We start from the raw sequence: 23,160 nt of genomic DNA on the forward strand, positions 1-23,160 counted from the left end.
AGATGTCCATCCCCAACCGCCCACTACGGTCTTCTGATGAGCATCTGTTGTGTCAACCAGCCATATAGACGCTAGGTCAAATTCAAGACTTTTCCTCAGTGGTTCCTTGTAGGTTGTTTCCTGTTTCATATGCGAATTCTGCTACAACACCGAGTCTAAATCAACAAATATTTGTATCGGTATCGGCCTTCAAAATCCTTTATCGGTCGGGCTCTAGTTGAAAATTAAACACACACACACACACACACACAATTAATGTGTGCATTTTTTTTAACAACAAATAACAATATAATAATGTGTTTTCCAGTACTGACACTGTGATCAGCAGCACCGGAGCGCCACAGGGAACTGTGCTCTCTCCATTCCTGTTCACCCTGTACACATCTGACTTCTGCTACAACACCGAGTCGTGCCACATGCAGAAGTTTTCTGACGATACTGCAATTGTGGGGTGTATCAGGAACGGGCAGGAAGAGGAGTACAGGAGCCTGGTGGAGGACTTTGTGCAATGGTGCAAACTCAATCATCTTCAACTCAACACTTCAAAGACCAAGGAGATGGTGGTGGATTTCCGCAGGTCTAAGCCCACTCTGTTACCAGTCCACATTGATGGGGTCAATGTGGAGGTGGTAAGCACCTACAAGTATCTGGGTCTCCACCTGGACAATAAACTGGACTGGTCAGCCAACACTGATGCACTCTACAAGAAAGGGCAGAGCAGGCTGTACTTCCTGAGGTGGCTGCGGTCCTTCAATGTGTGCAGCAAGCTCCTCAGGATGTTCTACCAGTCTGTTGTTGCCAGCGTCCTCTTCTATGCAGTAGTATGCTGGGGAGGAGGGCGAATTGACAGGCTGGTAAGGAAAGCTGGCTCTGTAGTGGGAGCTGAACTGAAGTGCATCACTTCACTATCTGACAAAAGGACCCTGAACAAACTGATCAACATCTTGGACAATGAGTGTCACCCACTCCACAGCACTATTGTTAAGCAGAAGAGCCTGATCAGCTGGAGACTTCGCTCACTGCCTTGCACAACAGACAGACTGAGAAAGTAATTTGTCCCCAGGGCCATTGAACTGTTCAATGCTTCACTTAAGGGAAGAGGAGAGATAGACTTCTCTGCATAGTCTGTCTGCCTCTTCACCCCCTCCATGTTTGGATACTGTCTGTCCACTAGCCACTTTTTACCACTAGCCACTTTTACCACTGTTTTTCTGCCTCACTGTTTGCGTGCTATATTAGCACATTAGCACATGTGCATAACCCCTACCTCCATGCCACAGCCGAACTGTGGCCACACTTATACCTTTTCTTAAAATAGTTAAATATATAGATATATAGATATATAGACTTTATTTCTGCATTGTTGCACTGTTGGACTTAGTGCAAATGAGTATCACCATGACCACTATCACCATGACACTCACTCACACAGAGCACCTTACCTTACCTTACTATGCACAGAGAATCACAGGCTCAGTCCCTGCCTCAGTCATTGCAAGCGCCTCTGATTGATTAATCACCACTATGTGGATACTGTTTTTAGAATTGATTTAGATTAAGTGTTAGTTTATTATATTTAGTATATTCTTTATCTTCTAGTGTCCTTATTGCTTAGTTGTGTTTTTATATTATATACTTTAATTACTTTTTCTGCTGTTAATGAATGTGTGTGTGTTGTCTGTATGCTACTGAGACCTTGAATTTCCCCTGGGGATCAATAAAGTATCTATCTATCTATCTATCTAATCTCATGTGAGTTGTATATCTCATTCAATAAAAACTGTGACGTAAATCCTCCCAGTGTGTCTGTGTATTCTCTTTCTCTCTCTCTCTTTCTCTCTCTCTCTCTCTCTCCCCGTGTGTGTGTGTGTATGAAGATTTCTTGGCAATGTCTGTCTAACTTGCTAAACCTGTTCAGTACAAGATGAACTTGGCTAATCAACAGACCTCTGCTATGGAATATTATTGCTTTTGAGATTTACAAAAATGTAAGTATGCTGATGTTCATTTTCTCTTTTTGATTTTCTATTCAATGAAAAAGATCAACAGAAGAAATGACAACGCAAAGGGAAATAAGAGAGCTAGATAAGAATGAGATAACTAGACCAGAGAGAAGGAAGATTTTTGAATGAAGGATCTAGAACAAGTGCAGAGAGTGCTAATTGACAATTCATTTAAAATCAAATGTAGAATCAAAAGGTTTCAGTGTAGTAAAAATAATGGGGTTAGTGTTTAGTATCTTAGCAAGTAAAAAGTTAGGAAAGTAATCAGTGTCAAGACACAAGGTCCCCATTGCGTTCTTCCACTCACTTATCTTCACCCAACCTGTTCCTTGTTTACTATGGCCCCACCCACAGTGTAAGAGGCAAAGTGTTTTTCACCTGGAAGAAAAGTTCAGGTGTTCAGCAATTGTTCATAGGTTTCCATTCTGTGAAAGTGGGAGTATGCTGTTTCAGCGCATTTATATAGTACCCATGCTAGTAGTTGTTCAGAGCATTACAGGCGTGTCTATACTGATAACTCTCTCTCTCTCTCTCTCTTTCTCTCTCCTTTTCAAATTTAGAACACTAACTTGAGAACAGGGATTTAACTTTGATGAGAATTTAGAATGTTTACTGGAAAAACTATGTAAACTGGTGTTGTATGTTTAACCTCTAAATTTCATACCCTTTGTTTCATAACCGTCTCTATTGAATTTCCACTTTTACACATCTTTTTCTGAATGTATACAGTCTGGTCTACAATTTCTTCAACAATCGTTCTGTCTTTTTCTGCTCTTTGATTATTTCAGTTGTTCCATATTTCTGACAGTTTTTTGCCTTCTTAGTGTCTTTATTCAACGCTCATTTTCTCTTCTTGGTCTCTGGCCTTCTTGGAACTTGACTCCTCTCTCTCTCATTTTTGTGTTATCTTTCTCCTTTTGTTGTCTATCACTCTATCTCTCTTCTTGTCTGTCCCTTATGGCTGTCTCTGCCAAATCTCTGGAGGAGGACCTGTCGTGCAGCATATGCTGCGACGTCTTCCGGGAGCCCGTGCTGCTGGGCTGCGGCCACAGCTTCTGCCGGGAGTGCCTGAGCCGCCACTGGAGCTCCAGCCCGGGCCGCCGCTGCCCCGTCTGCCGACGCCCCTCGCCACTGGAGCCCGTCCCCAACATCAGCCTGAGGAGCACCTGCGAGTCCTTCCAGCAGCAGCAGCAGAAGAAGAAGGACTCCAGTGAAGCCCGGAGGAGGAGGGGAGGGGAGAAAGTGGAGGAAAAGGAGGAAGAGAAGGGGGAAAGGCTGTGTCCTCAGCATAGGCAGAAGCTGCAGTTTTACTGTGAGACAGACGAGAAACTCATCTGCTTGCAGTGTAAGAAGAGCCAGCACAGGATCCATCGTGTGATTTCTGTGCAAAAAGCAGTGAAGGAGTGCAAGGTCAGTGTGTGTGGTCTAGGGCTGTCACTTTTGTGAAAAAATCCTGTTCGATTTTTGAGACATAAGTGTTCATTGAATTGATTGTAAAATCGATTTTTTATGTCTAAAGACGTTTCCATTTTCAACGGCAAATATAGGCCAATTCACAAACAACTAACAGGCATTAGCACGAACGTAAAGAGGGCGCTTGTAGACGCAAGCCAGCAATATTTCTGATGATTTATTGGCGTGAAGTTTCGTGCCTGCAGTAGGCCTACTGCTGCAGGCTTCAACGTTCCTGTGTCTGGTTACGATTAGAAATGTCAAACAAATTTCGCCTACGTAGAACTCGATTGCATAGTTTGAAATTATGAATTTTAATACCCTTCCACATAAACAATAAATGTGTCTTAATTCACCATGCATGGCTTGAAATGTTTTACATTTCACAGGTTATTGAATACCATGGTAATGACAATATTCACAAGCCCATAATGCATATTTCGCATAGCGCCACCCAATGGCAACAAAAAGAATGACAAGAACACTGATGCCACATGATAGATTTGAATGTACTCCTCCTAGACGGTTTGTCAGATTCATGTGAAATTTGGCAAATATGATGGCAAGATGACGCTGATATTAAATTGTGAAGGGATTTTGGATATGTTGTAATATGTTATGATTATTATATCTTGCACATAAACAGGAAATGTGTCATAAAGTCAAAGTGCATTGAATGAACAGTCTGAAACTTCTCAGGTTCATAGATATTATGATTATGAGAATAATCAGAAACCCTATTGGCCTGCCTGGCATAGCGCAGTATTTTGAAAGTGATTGCAGTACCAGTTTTGGCCACAATCTTACATACGGTTCTTTTAATTTAAGAAGACTTCGAGTTATTTTAAGGAGTCTTATCAAGACAAATTTGCTCAGCACACTGGCAGCAAAATGTGCTTGTTTTTAGGACAAATTTGCTAAACGCACTGTCAGACCAATTGTATTATTTTGACGTCTTAAAATAAGTCACTCTTCTTTGAGTTTGAGTTGAGAGTTTGAAGTGAAGTTACATAAATTGCATGCACTCACAAACTCATACAACATTAGCACCATACAATATTCGGGTCTCGATTCCGACCAGTAAACTCCACTGAACTATCTATATAAAGGCAAAAGCCAAAAAAATACTTTAAAAAAAGATATAAGCGTCATCCCATGTCAAATCAGATAAGGTTGTTGCTGCACCATCTCAGATTTTGTTCAAACCTTGTCTATCAGTGGGTCCTAAAACCAAGGCCTGTGAAATATTTCTGTGCAAATCTGATGTCTTTACATCTTTTTCAGACCTTGAAGTTCTTTCATTTTTGCAGCTTGAAAAACATGTTCCATGTTTGGCCATTAATATCTTCACAAATATTTTCCCTAGCCTCCTCAAATTTTCTAGGGTGGAAGACCATGTCATAAAAAGCATGTGTAAACAAGTTAAAGGCTGTACTAAATGTCTCCTGACTTTTTAAAGGGCCCTACAGTTTTGTATTTTTCCATTTTGTATTAGTCACTATTTCTTCTTCAAATACATCAGTTTATGAAAGGCGCTCTAAGTTGTGGCTAGATGGGATACAGCTAAGAACGGAAGTCACGTAACAGATAGTGAAAATCTCCATAGAAATAAACAGTATCAGGACAGGAAGTAACCTAACCCTAACCCTTAGCTGTATCCCTTTTTTTTTTATCCCTTCTAGCCACCACCCTGGGTAAGGTCACTTTTGTTGACGTTCAAACAATACAGAAAGTTAGCTTGCTACTTCCTCCCCCTCCCGTGCAATTGAAACTCTCTGGTCGGTGATTTGCTGGAACAGTTTGTTATGTTTTTATGGACAAGGTTTGCCCAAGTTTTTTTGTGGCCGTTTTTGGAGCCTAGGTTGTCCACAAAGATCACATTTTTAGCAGATGGTGAGGTGATGTTTGCTGTGAGTGACAAAAAATGTTTTAGCCTAAAAGTTTTTTTTTTTTTTTTTTTAATGTTTTCCCACAATTTGAAGTGTCCATATCAAAGGACCATGACAATAATTACGTTATTAAGTGATGATGCAATTGGCTAATAAATCTTTTTCCGGGTCCAATGGCTTTCAAAGCCGCTTGGTTTTCTCCATAGACAGTAAAATAAATAATTGTTTCTGCTATTCAGTGTAGTCTTTAAGAAAATTGTCATCCTACTACTCACTTGTTGCCTCAACCTAATAAAATCCTATTTTTCGCGGAAGCCTGCACGTAACCCTATCATCTGGCTGCACAGCTATAGTAATTGCTCTGTTAAAGTTAACCGGTTTTTGTTTTAGGCCTACTCTCAATAAAACAGAGATGATGGTGACAATGTTTATAAGTTGCAAAAACTGGCTGGCTGCGCTAGTAAACACTTTTTGACCAAAGAGCTGTTGGGCCCGTGACGTCGGACTTGTGGGGTAGTTAGCTCGGTATGTTTGGGTAGCTAGCAGGACCATAAAAATCTATGTAGAAATAGCTAAGTATATGGATATTTAATGTGTAAAGTACCACTATTGTACCAAGTCCCATTCACAGAATAAATGCTTGTAGTTACAGGTGTTTTGTGAACACCAAAATACAATCACAAAAATACAAACACGGCTTGATTTATCCTTATTAGGCTATCATGGCCTTTTGTTTTGGAGACTTCACGTTTTGGGACAATATTAATAAAGGATTATATTTCTAGAGAAAATACTGATTGATGGCAGGTGTGTCACAATAAAGGAGTTTTTAGGCCCTCAATATCACTTTTTTTGCATGTTTTTTTTTTCTGAAACTAGGGACTATAAAACCAATGAAACTGTGGTACAAACTTTTAATGATTGAATCATACTGGGAACATGTTTATCTTCCATTCTACAAAGTTTGGTCAGGCTAGGAATAATACTTTTTAAGATATGAACGTCCAAACATGTCCTCCAATATAAGGCCTTTTAGAGAGTGTAAACAATCAAGGGCAAAAAGACTATGAAAACAATGGAATTTAACAAAACATATTTGACAAACTTTGAGGAAAATCAGAGTCGGTGCATTTTCCTGGATTTTGTCTGATTTGACACGGAATGACCCATAATGTGTGTGTTTTGTGTGTATGTCTGTGTCTCCAGGAAAGGCTAGCCACTGCCTCAAAGCCTCTGAGAGAGAGACTGGAAGTTGTAAGGGATGAATCAGCTGCAGCAGCACACATAATGGTAACACAGCGGTCATCTGACATCAGGTTTAACTTGATCCAGTTCCCAAACACTATTTCACAATAATACTAGTGTCTTCAACTTTGTGGACAGCGGACAGTTACAGCTACAGTACAGTATAAGGTCCTCATCCTGGCTCACAATAGGTTTTGGTAATAGTTGATGAACTGTTTGCTCAGTAACCCACCCAATATACAGTATTTCCAAACCTGAGGAAATGGTCATGCTTATTTTACCAGCAACTTTTGTTTTTCACCCGGTGGCAAGAACAGTGTCTGTTAAATGAATAAATGTAAATGTAAATGTCATAGAGGAGAAACAGAAGCTCCTTTTGGTACAAGCCAATATCTGAATCACACTGTTTAAAGTTGCATAGGAAGTGGGTGTTGATCATATTCTATAAATATTAAGTCGGAGATATTGTAGATCAATTAATTGCATCAATCACTCATTTATTTTGTGTGTGTATGTCATGAAAACGTGTAATGTCATCAAATTTTATCGACCCTCTGCTTGTTTACTTCAGGCTGTTGTGGGAAAGTGTGACAGGCAGATCCGGCAAGACTTTGCGAAGCTCTTCGCCTTCCTGCAAAAGGAACAGATGGCGCACCAGGAGGCTTTGTGGGAAGCTGGGATATCAGAGACCCAGTTGGCGAAAGAGGCCTTCAAGACCGAGGCCACCCTCCTCTCTGACCAAGTGCAAGAAGTAGATGAAATGGCACGCAAAGATGACATTACTTTCCTGCAGGTGACTATTCTGTCCGATGCTGACATGAAAAATGATAGTGAGGAAAAATGTGCTAAATTTTTCAAAAGAGGGTATTGGATTAGAATCTTCGATTTAGAAGTTTCGATTGCAACCATTAAATCCCCGCTAATTCTGGGGACCTTACAATTTTGTCCAAACACCGCAGCGTTTTCGCAAATTAGACCAATCATCATAGTTTTAATGTGAAATTTCACCTACCACAGCAGGTTTGATGACAATAAATAGAGAAGGCTAACGTTAATGATCTGCTTACTTGCATCTCTCAACTGTTGCTAACCTATCTAGGCTATGAAAGTAAGTTCATTTAGGCCTACTTGGTTTACTAACATTTAAGTATGCAACCTATTTGCAAACGTTCACATCTGGAGATGTCCTTAGCTCATGTCATGTTTGCTAGCTTGTGGGCTTAGTTCGTGTAGTGCTACCAAAATCATAGAAATTAATAACATTGCAAGACATTTACCTCTTCTATGATCCAAGAATGACTTAATTCGAGTTATTTTTTAACATTTGTTTTAACTAATGACATAGACACCATCCTGAATTGCATCCACATATCATAATGCGCTATGCAAAAAGTTATTTCCACTCGTAGCCGAACACAGTGAGATGCAAGCCTTCCAATCCACTCAAAGGTGTAATTAGGCTACTCTCACTTCCTTAGAGTGGCAGGGAGTCAATTAGACTTACACACCAATGTAATGACATTAAATTTAAGTGTAGCCTTATAGTTTCAAAATCAATATGAAATTACTTAGTTGGGTTTTAGTAATTATGCAGGTTACAGAATATTAATTATTAAAAAGATATGGGGCCCTATCATGACAGTCAAAAGCGCATCGTCACTCGTCAAAAGCTTATTCAAATTTAGTAGGATGTCCAGTCCACATTGGGAGGGTTTTCGTTATCAAACGTCGAGCGCATGGCGCAACAAGGTGTTCCTAGGTTTTTTAATCAGTCATGGGTGTGTTTGGGGGCGTATAACATCATTTAAACCAATGAGAATGACATCTGCCATTACCTTTAACTGCGCAAAGCGCGATGTCAAATAAATGCATCGGTATTTTGACACTCAACGGCGCATTTGAAGGAGGCTGCTTGCGAGACCGTATGGAATAGTCATTCCACTAAACCATGCTTTACTTAAGCAATATAGCACGAGTGAGAGTGGGGTTGGTCATGGATATTTCCACGGGTGTTGTTCGGCCGTATCCACGAGGCCAGAGGCCGAGTGGCGCAGGCAACAACAGCCATGGGAATATCCATGACCAACCCCACGATCACGAGTGCTATATTGCTTTTATACAACAATTCTACCACAAACTAAATAATCTGAAAACACCCCATTATTGTTTAAAAATTGTAACATCGTTCTTACGCATCAAAACATAGTTCCCTTTTCAATAGACAGCGTCTTGGTTGCTAGGTAACCAACATTCCAGATCCCTCGTTACGGGTCTTTGTGGTTTAAATGTCTTCTTGAAAGAAATGTTGAAAGTCGGGCTGAAATCACATTCATATCTAGGTTTGCTGCATGCATGTTACAAGGACACTGGGCCATGTCATGTAAGGGACATGGTACTGCAAAAAAACGGAAACATAGTCTACATTGCAGAACCACTCAACTTTATTAATTTATGGTGAATAAATGTTACACTACTGTGCACAGCCTGACGTGACGATGCTAGCACGTTAGCAGCGGTTAGCTAATTATGCTAACGTTAGTTATCTACAAGTCTCCTCCAAGTGACAATCATATTACACACAATGCTGGCAATGCTGAGAGCATCCTCGTTTATCTTACTTACATTGAGTTGACTGTGTGGCTTAATCCACAGATGTGGTGAAGCACTGTTTCGTTATGGTTTGCTAAGGAGTAACCCATTGCTTGAAATAGTGGAGGGATGGGATGAGAACATTGTGTCAAATCTTCGCATTGTATTGTGGAGTGATTTATTATTAGCTGTGCAAAGTCTGAGTTGAAATGTCCAGGGATATTCCAACTCATGGAACGTCTCTCGGCCAATCAGAAACAAATAAATAGTTCTATAGAACCCAATTGTTGTATAATAACACCTAGCATAGCCTTCACGCATTTGCACTGTATTATTTGAACTCATAGGCAAAGTGAAACTAACTCATGGTGTCAGTCTACGACGAGACAGTTATATGCCGTTACTTTCACTATTGACTGACAATGGGTTACCATCGAAAACATAGGCTGGAAAAAGCAACACTTACCCTAATATTGCTCAAATGACTGAATAAAAAAACATTTATCCTGCAGAGGAGTTGCTTATATCCCATGACAGTGCATCTTCAGCTGTGCTCCATACGTGTCTCTCACCTCTCCCTTATCACTTTTAACCGTCATTACTAATTTGCAAATGATGGTGAATAACTACTCATCATGAGGTACAGTATTTCGTAATATCTTTATTCTAATTATGTTTCCCATTGTAATCCTGCAATTTGTAATGTTTTGCATGGACGTGCGCTGGTGTGCGTTCATGGATGATAGAAGGATGGTGCATTGTGCACCCGCCAATATGACTGTTGACAATGCGCTCTTAAAATAACATATAAACAACTCGCCATAGACTTCTGACCAGGTGTACAATAGCGATTTTTAGACAATGCGCTAAGCCACTCCCTAAGTTGTTAATTGCCACATCTCTGGGCGCATTGTTTAAAAAATAAACGTGCAAAATAAAGTTTTACGCCATGCGCCAGGGTGCAAAATATAGCCCATGAACTTAATATTGTAGCACCGAGGCTATTTGTGTGTGTGTGTGTGTGCACGAGAGTGTTTGTGTCTCCCTCTCCCTCCTCTGTCATAGAATGTGTCAATGAGTTATGATGTGTTTTGATTGGGGGGAGGTGTCCAGGAGGGAATATTTAGGGGGTTAGATAGGTTAGTGATTGATAAAGGGAGGGAATAAGACGTTTAGTAAGTTTAGTCAGAGTAGATGTGGATTATGTGCGAGTGAGTTGTGTTGTTGGCCGATGAGTGTGAATGACAAGTGATTGAGACCGTGATTTATTAGTGATCAGTTTGTTGTTTTGACCATGCCCTGCCCTACTTAAGTAGAGGACATAAATTACCTTTGGAAAGATATCTCAGCCTCCCCGTCTCCTAACTTCTCCTCTTCGGCGTTACAATATGAATAACAAAATATATGAATGTATTGAAACATATGACATGATGCCATCTCTAGGGGGTGGCTGTCTTTTTTGGACAGTTCTACAAAAGGTTATACTGCTTTGTGAATTACCCCAGTCAAAGCATTTTCACAAATAAAGTAGGCCTACTTTGATTTTCTGTAATCCTTACTTTTTACCTTTACTTATGCTTTTAATAAGCATATCAAGATGATCAGTGTGATTTTGGTCTTACTGTCCTTAGTTGCCCTCAGTGTAAAAAAAAACTTCACTTCCTGCCGCAATTTCGCGAGTAAACCGTAGGAACAGGGAAAGAGGAAATGGCAGATTGACCGATTGAGGAGGCCTAAGCCTACTCTGAAGCTGGAGGTAGTCACTCCCCACATGGTGACATACGATTGGAGTGCAAATTAGCAATAGAAAACTGGTTAGTGCAAATGAAAGCTAAAAAATGCTCAGATTTTTTTTTTTGAAAAAAAAAAACGCTAGTGCTTACCATGGGAACCACCAACCAAACAAGATCTCCTATATTAAATAACTCTAGGGGTGACTAGGGTTGATTATTCCTGACACTTTTGCTCTGTCCTCCGGGCCGACTATTTTTGGAGTCACAAAACTTCCCTGACCACATAGCATTGCTGCTATGTCACGTTAGCTCCAGAAACAAATTGAACCAGTCTAGCAAGTACTGACTGTCCTCAGATGTTGTAGGCCAAAGCTATACTTGCCTGTCTCTTTCGACCAGTGTTTCTAAACTGGTCTGCCCTGTACCAGCCCAGCAGACTGGGTCATCTGAACAACCCAGGATGAGTAAAAATAACCCATCAACCCAACGTTTAGGTAAAAAAAAAAAAAAACATAAAGCAATTTTTAGAGTGTAGACAAATTAATAATAAGTACTGAATGTCTGAGTATTGAGTGCTGTATTTTGTGCCCTGTATTTTTATATTGTGCTCTATATTTTTTATTATGCTCTATATTTTTATATTTTGTGTGTTTTAGGAGTTCAAGGACTTCACCATTATGATGAGGTGGAGTACAATGTTATTATTATATTAATTAATTCATCTAATTTATTTCATGCCTGGAACTACAGCTCTGGAAAAAAAAATAAGAGACTACTGCACATGTTTCAGATGTCATCCTACGGTTGCTGAGTGATATTCGAATGAGTTGACATTCATATTAAAAATTAAATTAAATTGACAGAGATAACAGACCTGTATATGAGTGAATAAATAATATATGTGTGGTTACATGTGTGTTTGTGTGTTCCTCCACTTCAGAACACAGCTCAGCCACCAAATGCAGTGTAGATGTGCTATGATTGATGTCCCCAGACGACTCGGCAACCTGAGGTTCAACGTCTGGAAGAAGATGAAGGAAGTTGCTCCCTACTGTGAGTATCCATATGATCTCATGCCACTAGAAACATGTCTTCATACTACCCACATCCAAGGAGACTTTGTGCACATCCCAGGTGCTGAACAAAAAAAGTCAAGTTTTTTAGGAAAAAAGTTCGCACACTCCTGGGTATTCTTTTGTTGAGTTTATTTTCTCATTTGGCACATGACGTTTCGACCTTGCGGTCGAAAAGGAATCTGAGGAAGACCGCAAGGTTGAAACGTCATGTGCCAAATGAGAAAATAAACTCAACAAAAGAATACCAAGGAGTGTGCGAACTTTTTTCCTAAAAACTTCATACTAACCACACTCAAAAGTATAACTAAGAATGAAATAAATAGACTGACAGATATTATTATAAGACTTTTAATCAAAATAATGACAATAGTACGATTGCATGTTTAGTCACCTTATTCACATGAATTATAAATGAAAAAAAGGCTACAGGGTACACAAACAATAGGATTGTTGTGTTCCATGTATTCACCAGTAGGTGGCGAAAATGCATTAATGATAGTCAGTGTATCCTGTAACCTCGTTTTGGTTTACACAATGTAAACACCTTGCCATTTACCCAATTAAGATCATATTCCGATTACTAGTCAAGTCAAATCAAGTGTATTTACATAGCACATTTCATACACAGAGGTCATTCAATATCCCTTACATAAACAAAAGCAAATAGAAATAGCTAATAAAAGCATAGCAGGGCAATAGTCAAAAAGTTTAAAAAGTAAAGAATAAAAAAGATAAAATAAAATGCACAAGGAAATAGTACATAAAGGCATAACATAGAATGATTACTCAGTGATACTAGTCAAACACCCAGTGAACAGAGCGCTCGATAGTCCTCCTTGTGGTGTATTAACAGCCAAATAGTTAACACTCAGAGTTTCCGAGAAACCTGGTACATCTGTAACTCTCGAGCCGTAAAGAACGAGCCTATGCCCGATCTGTCTATTCGGTTAGAATGACAGGGCAACTACTTCACAGAACCCCCCTTTGCCCAACTAAGGACAGCAATTGTACTACAAAGGAACAATGGCACTTACCCCAAAGAGTGCTCTGTGAACTGTGTGAGAATCTTACCACAAACCGCACTCAGACATTTTACAAAGAATTGCCTTTAACAGACAATCACAAAGCAGTACAAAATCACATCCAGGATGATGTGACACACATACACATAACCCATGAACCCCAGAATCGATTAAAATTTTAGCTGAAAGACTTCCCAAGTTCAAAAATGTGTAACTCAGTGATAGTGATCATAGTCAAACACCCAGTGAACACCAAAAATATATGACCTTAAGGCTACTTTCAAAGCCACCTGGGCTTCCATAATACCTCAACTGTGCCACAGGCTAATTGCCTCCATACCACGCAACATGATGCAATAATTTGTTCAAAAGCAGCCTGACCAAGTATTGAGTGTATAGATGAACTACTTTAGATTAGTAAAATTAGTCTGATTTTTGGATTTCATGAGCTGTACGCTGTAATCAACAAGATTAAAACAACAACAAAAGGCTTGAAATATTTCACTTTATATCTAATGAATCTAAAATATATGAAAGATTCACATTTTGAATGTGATTAGATATTCTAATTTTTTAGACCCACCTGTATATGAGAACTTGTGCAAATAACATCAGAAACTAGAGAATGTAATTCCAGGGAATTACAAGTGCATGAAAATGATGCTAGGACAGACATGGTGGTTGCACAGCTTAATAAAAGTTGATAGTTTAAAAGTAGACAGTTTAAAAGTTGAATGTAGATTGGGAGTTGATCACACTAGTTGACTGAAAAGCCCAGGCTGCCAAACAGTTGTGGGCAGAGGACACAATTGGCGGGAGTCATAGCTGATGATGACAGTTGGATTGGCTGAACAGTTAAATAGTTGGATAGTTTAAATGGTTCAAATATTTGAAACAGCTTTGGGCAGAGGAAACAGTTGACGGGAGTCAAAGTTGATGACAACTGACTGTTGCTAGAGTAGTTATGGTGGTTGCTATGCTGGTTGCTAGGTTAATGATGTTGGTTGCTAGGTTTTAATGGAATGTGGTTGCTAGGCTGTTGCTAGGGTACTTGAAGTCGTTGCTAGGTTGTTGCTAGGGTGTCCATGGTGGCTACTATCAGAAATAAAGGAGTTACTACAGTGGTTTGCTTGTATAATCATCTTGGTTGCTATGGAAACTGACATAGATGCTTAATTTCAATGGTTGCTAAATTGGTTGCTAGGTAGGTGGTGGTTTAATATAGTAGGCTAGAGGCATAGTTGATGTAACTGACAGTTGGAATAGTTGAACAGTTTTAAACAGTTGTGGGCAGAGGAAACAGTTGAACAGGATCTGTAGTCTTAAGAGAGCCAGATTGTATGCTTAAAGCCTGAGACAGACAGTTGCTGGAGGTGGCCGGAACCATATGGCTCTGGCCGGAACACTTGGCATAGGATTCTAAGAGCCCTATTGTGATGCCATAATCGCCAGTGTTAAGTCTATGGGGAAAATTTTAATAGTTTTTAATTAATAGTTCAAAAAGTATAAAAGTTACAAATATGAAAAATACATTCCCCACCTGTCCTAAGTAAGACCTACGTAACACAGTTTGAATGAAGTTTCTACATTAAACGGTTGAAGCCGCATTAAACGCAGAAAAAGCGTTAGAAGAAGAAGAATAAATATAGCCGCAAGCGGCGATGGCGGGCCCGAGCACCTGCGGGCCGCAACCCGTGACATGTCGGAATCCAACAAAGCACCGACGTGGTGCGTTTGTGAAATGTACATATTTGATGCGTGTGCTAGTTGTTTTTGTATTTTATTTTCTGCCACAATTACTCGCTTGGCCAGGTGGGGGTGTAATGCAAGGCAGGCCCATTGGGTGTCATCATAATCATAATATATATTAACCTGAGAAATTTCAGACCATTCATTTTAAGCAAAGAACATTTCTGATACACTTTTTGGTTGGCCAGATGGTGGCACTATGTTAGGCATGAAAATTACACATGTGAATATCATCACAATAATGATATCCAAAATGTTTGTAAACTTTCAGATCAATCACTTAAGGCATTGTCCATTTCTGGTATATTTACTGCTTGACCAGGTGGTGGCGCTATGCCAGGCAGGCCCATTGGGTGTCTGGATATCATCATAATCATATATCATTCTATTAACCTGAAAAGTTTCAGACCATTTATTCAAAGCATAGAGCATTTCTGGCACATTTCCTGCTTGGCCAGAAGGTGGCGCTATGCTAGGCCTGTGAATTACACACGTGAATATCATCACAATAATGATATCCAATATTTTATAAAGTTTCAGATCATTCACTTAAGGCATTGTCCATTTCTGGCACATTTCCTGCTTGGCCAGGTGGTGGCGCTATGCCAGGCAGGCCCATTGGGTGTCTGGATATTATCATAATCATGATATCTATTAACCTGAGAAGTTTCAGACCATTCATTCAATGCACTGTGATTTATGACACATTTCCTGTTTATGTGGTGAGATATTAAAATCATATCAAATATATTACAACATTCCAAAATCCATTCACAATTTAACATCAGCGACATCTTGGCATAATGTTTGCCAAATTTCAAATTAATCTGACAAACCGTCTTGGAGGAGTATGTTCAAATTGATCATGTGATATCAGTATAATTGTCATTCTTTCTGTTGCCAGTTGGTGGCGCTATGCCAAACATGCATTATGGGCATGTGAATTATCATTAACATGGTCTTCAATGACCTGTGAAAGTTAAAACATTTCAAGCCATGCATGGTGAATTATGACACATTTATTGTTTATGTGGAAGGGTATTAAAATTAATAATTTCACCATTTCGTCAAATTACAACATATCAAAAAAAAACTTCACAATTTATAATCAGGAACATCTCGGCATCATGTATACCAACTTTGACATGAATCGGATCAACCGTCTAGGAGGAGTACGTTAAAATTGATCGATCATGTCCACAACGCACAAAATCTCAATTACCTCACTTCCTGTGGGCGTGGCTAACGGCATGTTAATACAAAAGTTGTTTGTTTTTGGGAGTTACATACACCCACCAAATTTGGTGTGTGTATCTAAAACTATATGCCAACCAAAAGTCACTGTGACGTAAGGGGGCGCTATGGAGTTCCTGGGCAACGCCCGGTGCCAAGCTTTTATCCCTGTCTATTCACTGTACCACTTGATGTGTGTGCTGAATTTCATGCGTTTTCGACTATGTTAACCACCTCAAAATATTTGCCAACCACGAGATCAGTCACCTAAGGAGGCGCTAGCGAGTCCCTGGGCCACGCCCGGGGTCAAGCTCTTGTACCTAACTGCGATGCATGACACCTGACGTGTGTGCCAAATTTCAAGAGGTTTCGACCATGTTAACCACCTCAAAAACAGGAAAGCAAAAAAGTAGAATAACAATAATGATATAGAAAAATAATAATAAATATAGCCGCAAGCGGCAATGGCGGGCCCGAGCACCTGCGGGCCGCAACCCGTGACATGTCGGAATCCAACAAAGCACCGACGTGGTGCGTGTGTGAAATGTACATATTTGATGCGTGGGCTGTTTGCTTTTGTATTTTATTTTCTGCCACATTTACTCGCTTGGCCAGGTGGGGGCGTAATGCAAGGCAGGCCCATTGGGTGTCATCATAATCATAATATTTATTAACCTGATAAATTTCAGACCATTAATTTTAAGCAAAGAACATTTCTGATACACTTTTTGGTTGGCCAGATGGTGACGCTATGTTAGGCATTGAAATTACACATGTGAATATCATCACAATAATGATATCCAAAATGTTTGTACACTTTCAGATCAATCACTTAAGGCATTGTCCATTTCTGGCACATTTCCTGCTTGACCAGGTGGTGGCGCTTTGCAGGCAGGCCCATTGGGTGTCTGGATATCATCATAATCATAATATCTATTAACCTGAGAAGTTTCAGACCATTTATTCAAAGCATAGAGCATTTCTGGCACATTTCCTGCTTGGCCAGAGGGTGGCGCTATGCCAGGCCTGTGAATTACACATGTGAATATCATCACAATAATGATATCCAATATTTTATAAAGTTTCAGATCAATCACTTAAGGCATTTTCCATTTCTGGCACATTTCCTGCTTGGCCAGGTGGTGGCGCTATGCCAGGCAGGCCCATTGGGTGTCTGGATATCATCATAATCATGATATCTATTAACCTGAGAAGTTTCAGACCATTCATTCAATGCACTGTGATTTGAGACACATTTCCTGTTTATGTGGTGAGATATTAAAATCATATCAAATATATTACAACATTCAAAAATCCCTTCACAATTTAACATCAGCGACATCTTGGCATAATGTTTGCCAAATTTCAAATGAATCTGACAAACCGTCTAGGAGGAGTATGTTCAAATTGATCATGTGACATCAGTATAATTGTCATTCTTTCTGTTGCCAGTTGGTGGCGCTATGCCAAACATGCATTATGGGCATGTGAATATCATCATTAACATGGTCTTCAATGACCTGTGAAATTTAAAAAATTTCAAGCCATGCATGGTGAATTATGACACATTTATTGTTTATGTGGAATGGTATTAAAATTAATAATTGCGCCATTTCGTCAAATTACAACATATCAAAAACAAACTTCACAATTTATAATCAGGAACATCTCGGCATCATGTATACCAACTTTGACATGAATCGGATCAACCGTCTAGGAGGAGTACGTTAAAATTGATCATGTCCACAACGCAGAAAATCTCAATTACCTCACTTCCTGTGGGCGTGGCTAATGGCATGTTAATACAAAAGTTGTTTGTTTTTGGGAGTTACATACACCCACCAAATTTGGTGTGTGTATCTAAAACTATATGCCAACCACAAGTCACTGTGACGTAAGGGGGCGCTATGGAGTTCCTGGGCAACGCCCGGTGCCAAGCTTTTATCCCTGTCTATTCACTGTACCACTTGATGTGTTTGCTAAATTTCATGCGTTTTCGACCATGTTAACCACCTCAAAATATATGCCAACCACGGGATCAGTCACCTACGGGGGCGCTAGCGAGTCTCTGGGCCACACCCCAGGTCAAGCTCTTGTACCTAACTGCGATGCGTGACACCTGACGTGTGTGCCAAATTTCAAGAATTTTCGACCATGTTAACCACCTCAAAAACAGGAAAGCAAAAAAGTGGAATAACAATAATAATAATAATAATAATAATAATAATCCTTACAAAAACAATAGGTCCTTGCGCCCTTCGGTGCTCGGGCCCTAATAATCCTTACAAAAACAATAGGGCCTTGCGCCCTTCGGTGCTCGGGCCCTAATAATAATCCTTACAAAAACAATAGGGCCTTGCGCCCTTCGGTGCTCGGGCCCTAATAAGAAGAAATCGGATAACAGTAGATTGCATTTTCATGCACTCTAATGAACTATCACTGGCAGTGCTTGGCGGACAGAGTGGCTATGTGATGATTGGTTCTATTTGGTTGTATCATGCTCTGCATTTCAGAATGTAACCAAGCAAAAATGGGTTATTTTTTGCACAGAAGCTGCTAGACAAAACTGAAAAGGATTCAGTGCATGTTTTCATAAATACTGACAACCAAATGGTTTATCAACATTAAATTTAGATAAAAGTATGTAAATAATATGTCTTGAGTCATGCTCCTTTTAGTGAACTTATACTTTTTCAGTAATTAAAGTTTTTTTTCCAATATATAATAACCAACCTAATGCTAAAGAAAACACACTGTGGTAAATATTATCTTTGCTAATTGCCATTTGATCCTCTTCACTTCTTCCTCCACTGACTTAATTATTGTTCCTTTTCCAAAAGACCCAGTGATCCTGAATTCCAACAACCCTCTACTTAATGTCACTGTGTCAGATGATCTGACCAGCATCCTGGCTATGCCAGTCTTGGACGCTCCCTCTTCACTGTCCAAGGCCTATGCAATTGTCAAGGGTTCCAATGCCCTCAGTGATGGTTGTCATTTCTGGGATGTCCACATCGGTGGCTCCTCAGACTGGATGGTGGGTGTAACATCACATCAGCACATTAACAGTGATTGCCATGCTCTCTCCCCATGCTGCAATTACTGGGGCATCCAGCGAATCCAAGACCAGTACTTCACTCTAACGAGCACCCCCACCAGCCCTTCCACCCCTCTCGAGATGCCCTCAACCAGCGTCCTCAAGGTGCTGAGGGTCAAGCTGACTTGGGATGTTGGCCACCACGGATTCTCACTTGGACGCTGCGTCCGGAAGTTGGCATTCTCTGATGCTCAGGATGCCAGGGGGTCAGCCATTTTCAGCATGTTGCTGCCCCACCACAAAGGGGCACTCTACCCCTTCCTGTGCCCATGTGGACAGGGGACTAAGCTGAGGCTTGAGCCTGCTGAGGTGAGGGTGGAGGTGAGGGAGGTCCTGGGGTTCTGGGAGCGGTATAGGTATGAGGTCATCGTCTTTGCATGTTTGCTTATTTTGGGATCTTTAACTTTGTGTTTGTTGTTATTCTTATACTCACAATAGTGTGTTTGCTTTTACGGACAATTTTTAGCTTAATCATTATCATATCATATAATTATAATATAATCACTATCATGTTATTCTTGTCATCTTGTATCGATGCTACAATGTTATAGCATGGGGATAGGGCAGGGGCATACCAGTTCAATTATACTTTATTTACTTAGCATGGTATGTGATATTTTTGTTACTAGTATACCAAAGTGTATGCAGCAAATAGTGATTCATGAGCATTTGGAATACAGTTGCAGTACAATGCAAATAAAAACAGAATGTGATAATCTACAAATCTTGTAAACCCATATTTAGCTGCAAAAAGGACATAGACAACATATCAAATGTTGAAAATGACCAATCCAAGCAAACACATAACGTTGCAGTGACGTTGTCAGAAAGTGTCATTTGGTCAGCGCTACATTTCCTTCTGGTCACGTCTTTGCAGCATTGCAGCAATGTTGAACAGAAAAGTCAAGTAATGGGCAGTGACATGGTAGACTGGTCAACTGATAACGTTGCCATGGTAGTCGCAAAAGTTGTCATTGTTGTCATCAAAGATTCTAGAACAGAGCTCTGTTCCAGAATCTTTGGTTGTCATGCATAAAGTTTCCATAACATCACGACCTGGTCACCTGATAATGTAGTCAGCTGGTAATCACTCGCACAAGTTTTCATTTGGTGAATCATGATTCAAATTGGCACAACGTTGTGACCTGGTCACCTATAACATAGCCAGCTGTTATAGTGAAACAATTCTACCACTAAGGCTGGGCATACTAAGACTCACACACTGTATGTGTATTGAATGTTAACATGTAGCCTACCGGTATAAAATATGATAAATATTATAATACAAAATCTAACCCAAAAGTGACAGTTTGTACAACCTTTACTGAAGGAACCAAGGCTGATCTCATGGAGAATGCTTGAGTACTGTTTAGATATAAAGTTGTGCTTCCAGCTTCCATACACCATAGCTGTAGCAAGTTGCTAACGAGAGAACCAGCCATGCAACTTCAAGAATTCCTGAGACATCTTATGAGAATCGCAGAACATTACCTTTTCAGAAGATATTGCTCTTTGAAGATAGTTTTTGCCTGTTATTAGTCATTTGCCTCCACAACAAAAGCATTTTCATTGTTGTGAGAAACTGAACTTTACTGTTCTTACCTCATTCACGCTGCACCCAAGCGCAGACAGTAGAGAGAGACTCCCCAGCAAACAATTTTCAGTTCGGGGAATGTTCCGCGGATGTCCGCTGAAGGATGCAGGACCGTTCACTGCTAACTTTTCCTAACGGCCATTCAGAAAAGTTTTCTTGACAGTGCTGGGACGTTTTTTCATAATCAAATCTTTGGTTCTGGGAATGTTGTTTGAACTATGTGGAAAAGGTTCCCTATGAGATAAAACTGCAGCCTAGCCTACTAGGAAAGCACGGAGGATAAAACGATTATGGAGATGTAGCCTAAAAATTATGGTGTGAGAGATATCCACCCTGCACATTCATTGAATATAATTTTTCATTCAATATCACACCATTTTTATGAATTTGTTTGTAACATTTATGCTTACCTTGTGCTATCAGCAAGTATAGTAAACATCCATGCACAGCAGTCACGTCTTTCACCAGGATACTAAAATGTTGAATCAGCTGGGTTTTTATACTGGGTAAGACCTAGTTTGACGTTTACGGTGTCTTTCTTCATTAAACCAGCCTACTGTACCTTGTCTACATTATACTTTACTCTCTTATTTGTCCATATTATTTATGCTGGTCTCTAGACCTTATTCTTGCACTGTTGGACTACTATTGGACTACTTTTTGCACCTTCACCATGACACTCACTCTCTTGAGCACCTTACCATGCACACAGAACTACAGGCCAGTCCCGGCCCTGTCACTGCAAGCGTCTCATCATGCTTGATCACCCTCAAGCACACTGTGGATTTTTTTATTTAATTTATATAGTATATTTAGTATGGAGTTTTGTTATATGTTTATACTTATATTTACCATTTCTGCTGTAAGTGCATGTTGTGTGTGATGTCTGTATGCTACTGAGACCTTCTCACATTTTATAAATTGTCAGTAGTGGGAACTATACTGTTGTCTTCATGATTTCCTTTAAAAATGTCTTATAGGAAGGAGATATCAATTATCAAAAATTAACAAGCCAGCTGGAACCTGCCACTCTCTCGCCCTCTCGTGAGTGCAGATGCATTCCCAGTTGAATGGAGTAGCATTATGTTCAAGCTAGATCTGCTGCAAAGGAGATAACTAAGAGTAGGCCTATCATTTCTATTTAACATGATGTTTTGACATTGACATTGTACAACAACGTTCTCTGATGAGAGTGAAAAGCAGTTTGCAGTAAAGCTAGGAAAAAAAGGAAAAGAAGGAAAAGAAATAGCGAACAGCCTGATAACCAAATTAAATGCTCGGCGGGCCGGATAAAAGTGCTTGGCGGGCCGGATCCGGGCCGCAGTTTGTCCACCCCTGTGTTAGAACTAGCAACTTGTAGCTTAGAAATCTAGACGCACCCTAGCGGCAGCAAATTTAATTTGCAGCCAGGGTAGTCTAGAAACTCTCCGTTGGCTTGCGAGCTGGATAATTTATACTTTTATCAAGCCAATCACATCGTGTATAGAGTCGTGTATACAGTGTAGGTTCCACGTGAATTCCCTGCTAGCCTACTTGAAAACAAAGAAGATGGATGCTGTTGGTGACGAACAGCGGTCTTTGAATCGTGACTCGTTAAGCTTTTTTTAAATTGCCAAAAGTTTGATCAACTAGTCAACTAGCTCTGCTGGTGGGAAAATGCATGAGACTCATGAGTTGTATCGCTATCCTATTGCGTGCAGAGGAAATTTGAAAGACAACCGTTTATCCCGCCTCTCAGATTGAGCAGTGCCAATGGATAGTTCCCAGACCCTACATCTTGATGTCGGTATGGCTCGTCAAGCTAAGCAACTTAAGCTAGGTAAAACCAAATGTTTTCGGGAGTTTTATTTTTGTACTGACAGTACTCGATGAGAAACAGAGATCTATGTGAAAAATTGCCTGATTTCTCCTTTAACCCTATGGGGTCAACTGACATCCAAATTCACTTCTAGTTTTCTCTGTTGAATGGTTCACCGACTACTCATCACAGATATCACATGCATATGTTGTGAAACCAACACAACCACAGCTTGTAAATGGTGCTAGTAACTGTGATAAACAGTTTGTGAGAAAATTAACTTTGTTTTTACATGAATGTAACCATATTTACATTCTGCATACAGCTCTACATCCATCTCCAAATGCAGCACATTTCTACATGGTCTTCAACTTTTGGCTGACAATCTAATGTAATAGCACTCTAAAATAATGAATATCCTATCAAAGAAAGAAAAGTTGGTCATAAAATCAGATCAACTGTCTTGGGCTACATGAAGTTACTTGAAGTCACAGATGCAAAGGATTATTCCTCGATATAAAGGCTGCTGCAAATGTTATCACTTATCAGCACAATAAGCCTATCTCAGAATTGGTTTTAGCGTGTGTTTAATATTTAAGTCATCATTTAAATAACAGTGCATCATTGGTAAATAAATATCGTAAGAAAACAACTACTAATCTGGCACCATAACATTGATA

At 39.9% G+C, this 23,160-nt stretch overlaps 1 protein-coding gene across 1 annotated transcript; it reads left to right on the forward strand.

Moving 5' to 3' along the window:
- The first annotated feature begins 1,922 nt into the window (after positions 1 to 1,922).
- On the forward strand, positions 1,923 to 21,624 carry LOC143125811 (E3 ubiquitin-protein ligase TRIM35-like). Its single transcript, XM_076287561.1, has 7 exons — positions 1,923 to 1,988; positions 2,564 to 3,413; positions 6,551 to 6,634; positions 7,161 to 7,382; positions 11,568 to 11,596; positions 11,852 to 11,964; positions 18,832 to 21,624. The coding sequence occupies exons 2-7, from the start codon at positions 2,961 to 2,963 to the stop codon at positions 19,524 to 19,526; spliced, it is 1,596 nt and encodes a 531-aa protein (XP_076143676.1). The 5' UTR covers positions 1,923 to 1,988; positions 2,564 to 2,960; the 3' UTR covers positions 19,527 to 21,624.
- The last annotated feature ends 1,536 nt before the right edge of the window (positions 21,625 to 23,160 follow it).

Source organism: Alosa pseudoharengus, unplaced genomic scaffold, assembly GCF_046254945.1.
Source record: "Alosa pseudoharengus isolate Yale_2024_CS ecotype anadromous, Long Island Sound unplaced genomic scaffold, YU_APseudo_1.1 YU_APseudo_1.1_scf_1, whole genome shotgun sequence".
NCBI lineage: Eukaryota > Metazoa > Chordata > Actinopteri > Clupeiformes > Clupeidae > Alosa > Alosa pseudoharengus.

Coding starts and splice junctions, on each gene's coding strand:
- LOC143125811 (XM_076287561.1), top strand. CDS start 2,961: ATGGCTGTCTCTGCCAAATCTCTGGAGGAGGACCTGTCGTGCAGCATA. Junction 7,383..11,567: donor ATGACATTACTTTCCTGCAG/GTGACTATTCTG, acceptor TGTGTGTTTTAG/GAGTTCAAGGACTTCACCAT. Junction 11,965..18,831: donor GAAGGAAGTTGCTCCCTACT/GTGAGTATCCAT, acceptor CTTTTCCAAAAG/ACCCAGTGATCCTGAATTCC.